Genomic DNA, 13,601 nt, shown 5'->3' with positions numbered 1-13,601 from the left:
GCACACACAGTGCACGAGGCTCCTGCAGAGCACTGATGTCAACTTTCTAACACAGGTGGTGGAGAGGCCAGTGAGAAAAGATGTGCTGCTGCACCTTGTACAACCAAGAACAAAGAACTGGCTGGGCTGTGAATGTGGGGGGCAGCCTTGGCTGCAGTGACCATGACATGGTGCAGCACAGGATCCTGCAAAGAAATGGCATCCTGAGTAAGGTCCTGAAGAGATAACTGATCTCTTCAGGCACCTTCTTGAAACAATTTTGTGGGAACATGCCTTAGAGGGAAGAGGGGTCCAAGAGAGGTGGCTAATACTCAAGGAACAGCATGGCAGCTGTTCATACACCAAGAGCACTCAAGTTTACATCCACCTTAACCTCTGAATTTCTACTACATCAATGTGTCTGCAATCATAACCTTCATACTGAAGTACAAGTACTGTGAGGCAGAGGACCATCAAATACACGCCTAGCAAGAGATAACACAGCAATTACCAATATTACATGTATTTCTAGGATAAGCAACATTACAAGCCTCATTGCATGGGAACAAACAGATAAGAATCAAATGCATACGTTTTGCCTCTTCACACAAGGGATTGCAGGGTCACCTTGGTTCACTGTAAACAAGTTCAGAGGAAGCAACCATCAGTCTAAGGCCCAGATTGTGTCTATAAATGCTGACTAGACAACAGGCTGAAAGACACTGTTAACACTCCCTAAAACTCACAAGCAGTACCAAAACAGCCTTCACTTCCTCACAGCACCAATAATTAGACTCAGATTTATCTCATCCAGGGCTGTGACAGGTTCACCTCTGCATAAGACCACGTACTTATTTGCATGCAGAGTATTGTTTTGACCAGGAACAGGACAGCCCAGCCACCTTGAATCAACTACATGACTAGAACCTTCTTGCAAATAAAAAGAAACTATTTGTTTCTGACACGTTCAGCTGCTCTTTTTCTCCTTGCAAACAGAACTGCAGATACATTCCCAACCTCAGTTCTGTCCCATGGACATATACGGCTAAAAATAAACAGAAAAACTCCTCCCTGCTGATCTAGCAAACAAAATCTTCAGTTGACAATTGGGACATTTTGTTGATAGCTGAATGAGATGCCTCTTGGTAATTTCTTCTATTTTCTAACATACCTTTAACTGAGACTTGTGAGGAAAAAGAAATAGCAAAGGGAATGGGCTACCTGGCTAATTCTGTAGGGATGCTGAAAATTAAGTGAAATATTATACAAGAAGACTCTTGATAGAAATGCACCTACATCCTTGAACGTTAAAAACAAGTGAACAGAGAAAATGTTACCACAGTATGTACCATGACATTATATCCCCCAGTTGAAAGCCTGTAATAGATTGTTATCAGAGGTAATTTTTGATAGGTGCAAAAACTCCTATCTTTTATTACAACACAGTTTAAAATTACAGTTGGTTATAACTGTATCTGACTCCATTAACAAATTTCTGCTAGAGAGAAAGAGCTGACAGCAGGCTCTGAGCACAACACCAAGAGATGAGAACTTGACACTGGTTCTCTCTAAAAACCCGGACAAACACGCTTGTCTGGCTCATTAGTTTTATCTGTATCATGCAGGTATTTTGATTATTAATGTTGGTAGGAATGTTTTCAAGGCTGCAGAAGTGTTGTGCTGTGACTTGCCCAGTGTTATCCTAGATACCCTGGAATCTGCTTAACACATTACAGCCAGCTATTTACCTAGTGCTAAAGTGCTATAACAGACAATTAACTTCATCTTCAAAACCTCTCTCGCTGCAGTCACTTCTCTAACCACATGATCAAGAGATTCCCAACAGAACTGCAAACTGTTACAACATGGTCATTTATAACACCACACAATGAACAAAAGCCTTTTTGGAGGGGAGTGGGAAATGCAAGCTATTCCAACATCACAATTGCAGCAACCAAACACTTCAGCAGAAGTTTATGAGAGGTCTGCTATGCAAACCATAAATAGAAAACCAGGAGGAACTAGATCAATCTAAAATTTCCAATTATAAAACATTTTAAAATACCCAAAATCAAATTGTTTTTACCTTTTCAACTGGTTTAAATTTTGAACTGCTTATTCTTCTCTACTCTGTCTTCTCAAGCTTTCTGCAGACCTTCAAGGGAAATTTTTAGTAGATCTAATAAGCATAAGAGCTGATGAGCCATTCTGGTTGATGCACAACCACAGAAAGGTTTGGGTTGGAAGGGACCTTGAAGATCCTCTAATTCCATCCCTTCTGTCAGAGACAGAGATGCCACCCTCTAGATCAGGTTGCTCAGAGTCCCACCCAAGCCTGGCCCTGAACTCTTCCAGGGATGGGGCATCAGAACAACATCTGAGTTTAAAAAAAGACACAACAATTATAAAAAAACCCCAAACCTCTAAAAAGACTCTATTTGCAATTAATAAATCTTAGAGAAACAAGTTAGGAGACCTTTTATTTTGGTCACTTACACAAGATGCTTTCCTGCCATACCCAGAAATCAGTATTTTTAATATCTATGCTAGGATATCATTCTTGCCTTGATTTGGTTGGTTTGTGCTTTTGTTATTAAAAATTCATGCTTCACTGCTGGAAATGGCAACTGTATTCTATTTGCAAAACTAACTGCAATCAGAGCTGACAGCAGCAAAACAGGCCATCTCACCAGCTTGACAAGACCCTTTTTTATTCTTCCCTTGGCCCACTTCACATTTGACAAGTAACAAGACATCTATAACACAGTAACAAATGCTCCAATTTATTCACCCAACCTAAACATGCGGACTGCAGTGGCTGCCTCTGTTAATCTTTGCCAGAAAAGGCCACGCTATTCCTTTCCCATTTGTCTGTCTGCTAATTAGGCTAGAACAATGACCTATTGTAGGACTCATCCCCCAGTTTTATGTATATGCATGAGCATGCACCTGCATGTACAGACTCACTCTCATTACAAACAACTCTGGAAATCTCTAGACTTGTGGGGAGAAAATCAGATACACTCTAAAAACAGGAAAGGCTTTAGCTCTGCTCCAAAGAACAAAATGGTTTAAGTGCTTTTTGAAAAGAGTGTGTTGGAAGTACTTTGACTGCAGGCAACTCCCTTACAAGCTGCTTGAGCACAGCTACCTCAGCACTCTTGATAAATCAAAAAGATTTATCAAAAAAGCAAGGGGTTTTCTTGGTTGCTGCAATACAGTGAATTATTCAGCAAACTTCCAGTGTATGGCAAAAGGGGGCCAGAGTATGGTCTTGGGAGAAAACATGGAGCAAATGAATACTGGTAACACTGCCATGCTGTTTAATCTTTCCAATATTCAAAACAACTACGACACCTTGAACAAGGGTTTAACATTAGTCACTCTTCACACCAAAAGAAAAATTATGTAATGAAACTGACTGGATATAAATCAACAAAACTCCATAAAACCCCCTTCTTGTTCCTCAACCTCCTCAGAAATCACTAATATTTAAGGAGTTGAAAGAAACTTTAGCAGTAGCTAGAAATAAATGGAACATCTTTTTATACCTTCTCCTTGGTTACCTTACTAGAGCCAGTTGCAACACGAACAGCACAATGCATTCCAGTCCAGGCCTTTATTTATCTTTCAGTCTGAGAGGAAGACAGGACTGCTTCTTCTTCTTCTTACTGTGTGACTGTAGTGGGCTGGGAAAGGCTGGCCATGTCCTCTCCAACTGGACACTGCACTGCAATTTTAAACCAAGGCCCACATGCAGTGGGAGTGTGCAACCAGCAAAATAGAAACAGGAAAGGTTTCTTTGAAAGAATGTTTTGAGTGGCCACATTCAGACAGGACTTGATTTAATTGAAAGGTAAGTAAGCATAAGGAAAACTAACAATTGTGACAAAGAACGGAAATACCAGAGCACTTACGTAACTCATAAATTACATCATTTCTGTCTGCATGGTACAGGGAAAAGCTGCTGTCTCCTGCTTCTTCCACTACCATTGCAGCAGACTTCTAACTTTGCCCGAACCAGAAAAAACACCTACAAATCAGAGTTTTGACACATTCACATAGCCACTAAAATGAAATCCCACAAATGGAATATTAGTTAAACTGCACAGCTGATAAGATCATTAGCACAAAGCAGCTGACTAGGACAAAAGTAATGTTTCTTCCAGAAAAAGCTGTTGCATGACAGAAATCACAGTTACCCTGCTCTAGTTTAGGACAGAGTTTCTGTGAGACACATTCAGTTTTAGATGCCCAGTATTATACTTGTGAGCACAAAGGTTTGAGAAGTTACTACTGACAGAGGAGGAGACAACTCTTAGGAAGTTTTACTCAAAACAGCATTAATATAAGTCATAAATGCATTGGTATTAGCCAGAATCAAAGGTCAGCACAGCCATCTGGCTACTGCTGTACCAAGTAAAGAAGCTGCCCTTACACACAGGTTTCATCCAAAGAGCTCAAAGCACTTGAACAATTAAGTCTTAACCTGCCCTGGGATCTGCATATTCTCTGTGTGCTTTAAAAAAACGTAAGAGAAAGTGGGAAATGTTAAGTGGTAAATCTATTACCTTATGGATATTATACTCCCAGCTTCTACTCTTTATTAACAACAACAAAAAATTAACATCCTTTTGCACAGAATTCTTAATAACAGCTCACCGCAAGCCATAGGAAGAAGGACGGGCCAAGAAACAGTCTGCTAAAAATCCCTACTGCTAGAAAAAGGGTAGGCTTTGGATTGTGGTGCTTCCTCACAAAGTAAGGTTTTAAAGTTTACGCGTACCTGCTCTCTGCTGGAGATACAAAATTCCACTGCCTCAGAATAAGGACTTTGGAACAGACATCGTTTTACCACCTAGTTTCTGCTAAACAGACTTTTGGCAGTAACACCTCAAATGCACAGAGACAAGAATCAAAAATTCATTACAACTCAACAAGATACATAATTGATATATTTTAAAAATGAACAGAAATATAATAGGTTTTCTACAATCCCACTTCTATTGACTTCTAATTGCAGATGTTTCCCATTCAGCAAGAGACCTTGAACATATTAAGTTTCTTTGCACTGCTGTCATCCTTTATACAAACAGAAATAAATATTTACACCCCACGAGCCCTCTCTGAGGCTGAAAACTGTGCAATGCTTTGAAATTTAAGCATTATTTACTATGTGCCAAGTCTGATGGAGGCCCAGAAAATTCAATTCTGAGCTGACACAATCAAGAAAAAGGCAAAACAGCAAAACAAAACAGACAAAAAAGATACAAACAGCTGCAAATTAGGGTTTGCAAATCTAGGGAGAGTCTCAATCTCACACTGATCCAGGAAAACAGAGAGACAGCCACCCAATGCTGCAAGAAGCAGTCAAGCCACAGCAGCTTAGGTAGTTATCACTGGGTCTTGGTGACTTTGCCTGTGTATGTTCCCAGCACAAAGGGAATGCAAGATAACAAAGTTTACATGTAAACCTTTTCAGTGCAGACCCAGGGTGTGGTTCTTTTGCAGCATAAAACCAGACTCAATCCAGAGACTCAACAGAGCTGAAAAGGGAGAGCCTCGCTATTTCCTTTATATGCACACACCAAAAAAAAACCAAAACAAAAAACCCCTAACCACAAAAATAAGCTCTAACTAGACAGTGTTTCAGAGTCCTGGAAAGTAGTCATCAATTTGAAACATGCACCAACAAAGCTTGAAAAGAAAGTTTCATTCACCATAGCCCAGGAAAACCACCGACAACAGAACGAGAAGATGATGTGGCAGACCTTCAAGAATGCTCCTCACTCCCTCCAGGTTTGTTCCTTATGGCATGTTTCTAATGGCTTTTATCCAGTGAAATTATAAAGAAGGCCATTTCCATATGAGGCTATTTCATTTTGTCACTACACAAAGTAGTCCCCATTGAGAAGCATAAAAGTTGCTATGAATAGAAAATAATGTAATCAATTAATGTAAATCAAATAAACTCACCAACATTACACACTAAATAAAGCAAGGGGAAAACAGACTCAAAACAAAGATCTACACATGAATGAAAGGGGAAAATCCACTCACTAAATGGAGTAGAAGAAGAAGAGGTATACTTCCCTCGAGATTTCCCAGACTCTCAGGTACCCATTACTGAACAGTTTTTAATTACAAACTTGCAGTTTAAACAATTCCAGGATAAGCAAAGAAAGTACAACACACCTTTGGGAGTGCAATAGGGAGAGAGAGGGAGTGAAGAAAAAGTCATCCAGCTTCTGGATAACGTCAACCTACAGCAAACACCAAGCACAGGACAGAAGACACCTAAGAAATCAAAGAACCTTGCAACCAAGCCCATGGTTTTCCACAGCTGCATTTCAGTCACACAGCTGTCAACAGGGAGAGACAAATATGCAGCTGGCTGTCAAGGTTCTAGGAAATAAGGTAAAATACACTTTTCTTCTTGCTTTTTTATCTCATTACAAACAGATCAGGACATGAGTGCTGCTTCTCAATATAGCTCCAAATCAACGATAGAATGTAATCAGAGTTTATGAGGTTTCTCTTCTCTTCTTCTCTTCACACCAGGTTTCTCTTCCAAGTGCTAAATACTCCAGACAGTTATTCACACAATGCCAGCAGAAGCTTTATCAGGTATTTGAAAGAACTGAATCTACAGCAGTTGTCCCAAATAACAAATATCTCCCTGATCCTTCTCTTTCTCAAAAAGGCTGTTTCTCTCAAATTAGTGGTTGATCTACTTCATCAGAAAGTCTGGATTACTCCATACCATTCCTCTTATTTATCAGGAAGACATGTTAGCAAAGAAATCTTTGGTGGTTAAATGGTATGAAGTAAGTACTTCACCATGAAGGTATTTGTCTGCCAGCTTGTCTTGCTTGGAGGCTTAGTTGCTGTAATAAATTCATGATTGCTCACCAGGGAACCGCAGACAAAACTTTTAAAACATGATGTGCATCAGAAATCCACAGGAGATGAGAAGAAAGTGCCTTGGCATTTCTTTTTCAATACTCTTCTATCTCCTGCATATTAAAAAAACACTATACATGTTATGCAGTATTAGCCAGCAGGTTCCAAAAACAGTTTTCTTTTTCACAACATGCAGAATGGCAAAGAGAAATAAGACCCTGGGAATCTGCCTCAACAACACGATCAAGGACAGAAAAGCATAGCTGACTCTTCAAACACCTGAAGCAAGTACTTTCTTTTCCAGTTATGAAAATGTGGGGGCTTTTTTCTGGTTTTCATTTGGGAGAACAGAATTTCATTTATTTGAGAAACTGCAGCTGTCACACCTTCCTGGCAGAAGCCCTACAACTTCTAAGACCACACAAGACTAACTCACAGCCGAACTCTCCCATTTTCAAGTGAAGAACAGTTGCCTTCCACTGGAGAAATGCCTCTGGTGAGTTGAGGTCAATGCACCATGTCTCAAATGGCCACTTACATTCTGACATAGCAGGGACAATATTCTTGCAAAAAGCAGCTGGCTAGTTACAACACCTAGACTGAGATATCTAAAAGGAGCCAGATTTCTACCAAGTACCTATCAACTGAGGTACATTTGAGGAGTGGGAGCAGAAGAGGGAAGAAATTCCCCTTGTTACCACTTTAAAACAACCAAACTCCTGCCACTGAATATATAAAAGGTTCTAAAAATGAGTAACTTATTCATTTGACTCACATTATGCTTAAAGCTCAATACACAGCAGCAGTTCTCATGCTGGCTTTAAGGAATGCTCATGCTGATGCACAGCAAGAGTTTAATTTCCACATCTCAAGCAGTGCAAACCCCTTTTCTGTAAGGGTAGATTTGCTGTGGTAAAGAAGCCACTAAGATAATTGTGAATTCAGGTACCTGTCTCACTGTGAAACCTGCCAGCTACCTCAGCATTAAGGCAAGTCAGTAGCAGGATTCAATGCAATCGTGGGTATTTATCCCCAATATATTTTTTGCACAGCCTTTAGGAGAAGACCCCTTACAGGAGCAATCCATTACCAAGCATTGTGTGGATAGCATCAGCTCACAAATCTGTGCCTCAGCACCTGGGCATTTCCTTTTTCCGAGTTCAGTAATAATATCAGTGTGAGCAGAAGCTAAAGTACCATTTTGATATGGTTGCTTTTGCAGCCAAATTCTTTGTCTTCAGCTATGGCAGAGGATGATTTATGTTTTTATAGCCCTTCCTGGAGACAGTTTTGCTTGGGTCTAATTAAAATCACAGAACATCTCAAGTTGTAAAGGACTGTTGAATCCAACTGCCTGCTCTTTGCAGGACCACCTAAAACTAAATCCTGCGATCAAGAACGTTGTCCAGACACACCCTGACTCAGATCTATACTGAGCCAATGCCTAGTGTATTAAAGCAACATACTTTAGTTAGCACTGCCTTTACTTCCAGGCATCACTTCTTTGTGCAAAATTCAAAATATCAAAAGCATTTCTCCAAAACTATGGCAAACTTGGATGTTGCATTTATCATCTACTCTTTGCATGCAAATACATCTACACCTCAATCACCCTTATGCCTTCTTACCAAGAGGCCTCTCACATTGCCTTCAAACACAAGAAAGGCAACAGAATCATGACCTTTCCCAACACAAATGGAAAAACAATGTATCAGAATAAAATTAAATCTCCAAGAGATTCCAGTGTCATAGAAAGGCTTGGCTTGTTTTGGTTTATGTTTTTATGTGGAAGCAAGTAAAAAATGGTTCCTCTTAATACAGATTTAAATTTGGTTAGAGAGTAATTTAGATATGTAAAATGGATCAAGAATTAATGATATCCAGGCCATGTGAAATTGCTGCAATGAATTTGCATAATGAGTAAAGTAAAATTCTGTAGCACTTACTGAAATATTTTATCTATATACTGCAGCCAGCATTACATATTTAATGAGAAGCAAAACAAAATCCTGAAAAATATTTTTTTAAAAAACAAGGGGTCCAGAAGCTTCCAGAAGCTGCATGGATCTGGACTAGTTCTGATATCGTGTAGCTCTGAGTGGCCTTGCTGAAGTTAAAAAAATAGAATAAAAAAGAACATCAGCTGAAGTCCCAGTTTATCCTACCTATTACAGCTTCATCACAATAGAGCCAAGCTAGTAATGACCTGGGAAAGCAAAGTGTGAAATATTGAAAATATTTTGCAGGTATCAGTCCTGGATAATAGGTTTTAAAACTAATTCTACTTCATATACTTTGACTAACTTGATACTACAATATCAGAAAATTATGTGCAATGAGAGTAAGAACCTTTGGGAATGCAACTCTGACAGGCAGAGGGAATTCAGGAAGTCAGAGTGACTCCTTACAGGAAACATATCCACTTAGAAAAAAGATGTGGCTTTTGTCACTCCTTTAGAAGGCCTGCAGTGATAGCTGTATGCCAGTGACACTGACCACAGCAGAAATAAATTATAAATTTTCCACAAACATAAGAGAAACATGCTGCTGAATGCTGTTTACAAAACCAGCTCAGTCTTGGAAGGATGCAGACACATAGCTGCTGTACAAGAGACTGGGATCAGGGTTTAATCACAGCTGGCAAGATGCACAAAAAACATCTAGACTTCCCTGAATGTGACTGACCTGAACCACATGGTCAAGCCACAGGAGGAAGGAAAAAGCAGGGGGAGTCATCCAATATTTTGAGACTGCAGCTTTGCCCAGCAAAGCAAAACAAACTTGCTCCACAAAGGCAGAACAGGGTGCAAAGATGCAGCTCCATTTTATCTGGAAACATTCACTTCAAGTGGTACAAATTGCACCAAAGGTGCACCAGAGCTGGAGTGAGAAACAGATAAACTCACATCATTCACTGTGCACAGTGAGGAGCATGAGGAAGGTCAATCTGCTCAAAAAAGGTGACAGGTATCACCTGAAGTATCTGCTCTGCTGGGTGAAAATGGAGCAAATCATTTACTGGTGAAGACAAGACAGTGGCCATTAATACATTTGTCTTTCTCACAACACTACAAACTACCACGTGCCCAACAACAGAACTCATTAAATCCTAAGAAGGGAACCCCAGGAGAGAAGGAGAAAGAACAAGTTCTTGAAAGGAGAGATTGCACACAAACGGGAGACTCATTAATCAAAATAATTCTGTTCATAAAGAAAATAAATGTGATCCTTAAGCAATGAAAGCAAGAAAAAGTTCAGGATAGTCCTAAATCAGCAAAATTACTAAAAGAAGGTCCTCAAGCTTGTGAAACTTCCCCCCTTTTGCTCTGATTTTAACTGGCCTATTTGCTGGAAGAATTACACAACCCTTCTAAATGACTGCAACCAAATTTTGGTTCCTTTCTCAAATATTCATGCAATTGCTCAAGTCAGCTTAGGAAAGGCTTTCAAACAAATTAACAAAATTAAAAAAAAAATAAAAATCCAGAAAACTACCTAGTCTAAGAACTGAAGCTCCATTTGGAGACATGAAATTTCACTAGTCAGTTATTCTTGAAAGTCACAAGGTATTACCAATTCCTGCTGAGTAGGTCACTCTCCACAGGCACAACCAGAACCTGATATCAGAACACATCAGACTGACAGGCTTTACCAACTGTGACTTCATTACCTTTTATGCCAGCAAGATTAGGTTCAGACACCCATCTAAAATCATGTATTTGACACATCCAACAAGACAACAGTGGTCCAACACAGCTCCTAATTCATTTCAAAGACCAGAGCTTGAATGTTTGCTAGGAATACATGGTCAGGAGCAGCTGATTTACTTTCCAAAGTTATAACTCCCTTCCTTGTTGATATGGGAACTTCAAGGTAGTGCAGAACATTTTCAAGCCAACAGAGGAAAACAGACCTTGCACCACAAGTCTGCAAAACAATAAATTTACCAGTTCACCTGCACAAAACACACACACATTCCCAGAGGAGAACATACACTTGCTGTCAGTTGCTATCTATCTATCTATCTATCTATCTATCTATCTATCTATCTATCTATCTATCATCCAGTATTAGTGATGGATATTTACTGTAAAGGTAACTTTTTAAAAATTTATTGAGAGCAACTCTTAAAACCAGAGAGAAAGCAAGAATGAACACCAAGAGCTAAAACTTTGGAAAATGAACTATTATTTTAACACAGGCAAAATACTTAAGGTTCCAGCATATCAATGATTAGTTTAGTCAAAGTATAAAAATCTAGAATTTCAGACTTTCATTACATACAGGTGTAACTCAGCAAGGGAAATACTGGCACAGCCTGCCCATGTATTCATATTTTTTGTTAATTACCTAGGCCTTTAACCATTTGTAAAGAGCTACAGAGTGCTCTCACCTGAACATTACTAATGTATGTACACTTCAATACTCAAGAGTTAAATCACCTAAGCACCTCAGGGCTTTTCTGTTCAAGAATTCATTTTGACAGACATATATATTAACATTCTATAGTTATATTTGCACCAGTAAACTCCCCACATGGACAGGGATTTTGAGAACAGAATGCTTTTCCCTTCTGCAGATAAACCCCCAGCAGCTTTTGTGAGATTCACTGAACAGCCTGAAATCAAAGAAGCTCATGTGTCCAAGTGACTCTGCTTTTGCTCCTCTGCCCAAGCCAACAAGGAACAAAATGAAGAGGTGGTCAACACCCGTGGGTCTGCAGCTCCTGCTACAACATCACCACAAAGGGCTCGTGTGGAGAACAAAAAGTCAGTTCCTTGCAACCAAGGAGTTAATTAGCAAGATGGGAAAGAGAAGCACATGGATATTGGCATAAGGAAGACAGGGCAACAAAAGATGTGGAGCTTGGGAAAGAAATAATCCATAAAACTGAACAAAAAACTACATTCTTATGCAAAACGAGATTTCCTGTTCTCATCCCACTTTTTCGCCCTTCTTTGACAGAAAACCCTTGGCAGACTGTCTGGCCTGACAATGGAAAGGTGAAAGCACAGTATAAGCAGTCAGTCCTGCTTGTGCTATCTGCCAAAAGCAGGCTGACCTTCATTCCCACTGCCAGAAACATGAGGTCAATATGAACGTCTAAAAAGGTTGTCCTGAGCATTCAGTGAGGGGTTTTTTAAAAGCTGTGAAAGGAAAACTTTCCAAAGTTGGAAGGAGTAAAGGGAAAAGTCTCTCAGCAGCTGCACAACTACCTTATAAGCCTTTCAATTAGGGTAGGATGAGCTAATAAAACCAGCCCTTAAACCCTGGAGATTCAGTTTAAATCGTGCTTCTGGTTCACAAATGAAAGGCATCTCTTATGCATGCTCCAGTACACAGAGGAATCAAGCCACATCAGAAAATTATTATATTATTAAACTAGACGCAGAAGCACACTGGAGACAGGCAGCAGAGTCAGCAGAACACTCTCCAAAATCTTCCCTCCTGGTCTTCTATCACCATATCAGTGTTAGTTGCCTGTATTTGTAAGATGCATCTTTAAAAAAGACTTCAATTAAAAACAATTAAACAAGTTTTCAAAGTATGCCACAGGGCTCATTCAACCTGTGGATACAAAATATGCATCTTAGTTACCCTTTCTAATTGAAAGGTATACTCCAGCTATTATTCTCTAAACAGCTTTTTATTGGTGATACACAACCCTCTCCCACTTCTCAGGGACATCACCTAGAACAGTATTTTCTGTTAACAACTCAGCCACCACTGCTTTATCACAGACCTGTTCTGGGGAATGAATGGGAGGAAGCAGAAATTTCTCCACTGTTCAAATGGAAAGATGTCCTACTTTAACTTCTAATAAAATCCTTCAGCAATGGGTTCCACACACTGCTTCATTCCTACAGAGAACTGTCAACCCTAAACACAGACAAAATTCTGAATTCTACTACAAGGGATTACTTTAGTTCATAAAAACCACTCTCTTTGGTAGCTTGGTGGGAGGTCTGTATACAAAAAGACATTTCAGTTTATCAGGCAGTTCCTCTCAACTCAGTTCTTCAAGGATCAGCTCTGATCAGTGAGCCCAAACCACACCAACACTGTGACAGCAGAAAAATCCAAGCTCCTACCTGCTTTGCACGTCCTGCCATCGTCTTCCAGCTGCACACCAGTGGGACAGGCACAGCTGTAGAAGGGGTCCCTCGGAGACAGCAGGCACAGATGGGAGCAACCACCGTTGTTTTCCTCACATGGAGTGTGAACTTCAAGAAAGAAATCAGATTTATTCTAATTTTTCTAGAAGCCCATAAGCTCTGTTTTCTCCACGAGGAAGAAATTACACATCCCAAATGACTGGCATAAGCTTTAGTGCTAAAAACCAGAGGAAACACAATATAAAATGCTTTATTCCACCCCATCCCCCAGCATCTTATCTCTAGGTACACCTAAACTGAGATGTACACAACTGATGGGATGACCAGTTCAAGGAAAGAAAAGAAAACAACATTTGTACAATTCCTGCATGACAGTACTGTTGCATGTACAGGACACATGCGGATATATGGCAACTGAACACTCCTTTCTCCTTCAGATGGGGAAAAAAAAGACACAAAACCTTATTCACGAGTAATTATTGGCAAAAATTGCCATTTATAAAAACTACCTGTGACTTTTGCAAGATTTCTGCTAAACTGTTGTTTGAATCACTTTACAACTACTTTACTTTAATATAAAAGCACAAAATGTCTGGCTAATTT

General features: G+C 39.7%; 1 protein-coding gene across 5 annotated transcripts in view; it reads right to left on the bottom strand.

The window, feature by feature from the left end:
* The window catches only part of LRP5 (LDL receptor related protein 5), a 129,133-nt gene that overhangs the window by 64,318 nt on the left and 51,214 nt on the right, over positions 1-13,601 (bottom strand). For all 5 annotated transcript variants that reach the window (XM_039728323.1, XM_039728324.1, XM_039728325.1 and 2 more), the window contains one exon: positions 12,975-13,106. In XM_039728323.1, the coding sequence (XP_039584257.1) occupies positions 12,975-13,106 (132 nt within the window). The remainder of the gene's footprint in view (positions 1-12,974; positions 13,107-13,601) is intronic.

This window comes from Passer montanus, unplaced genomic scaffold, assembly GCF_014805655.1.
Source record: "Passer montanus isolate IOZ18808 unplaced genomic scaffold, ASM1480565v1 scaffold65, whole genome shotgun sequence".
Taxonomy (NCBI): domain Eukaryota; kingdom Metazoa; phylum Chordata; class Aves; order Passeriformes; family Passeridae; genus Passer; species Passer montanus.
This window is presented reverse-complemented; position numbering and strand designations above follow the sequence as displayed.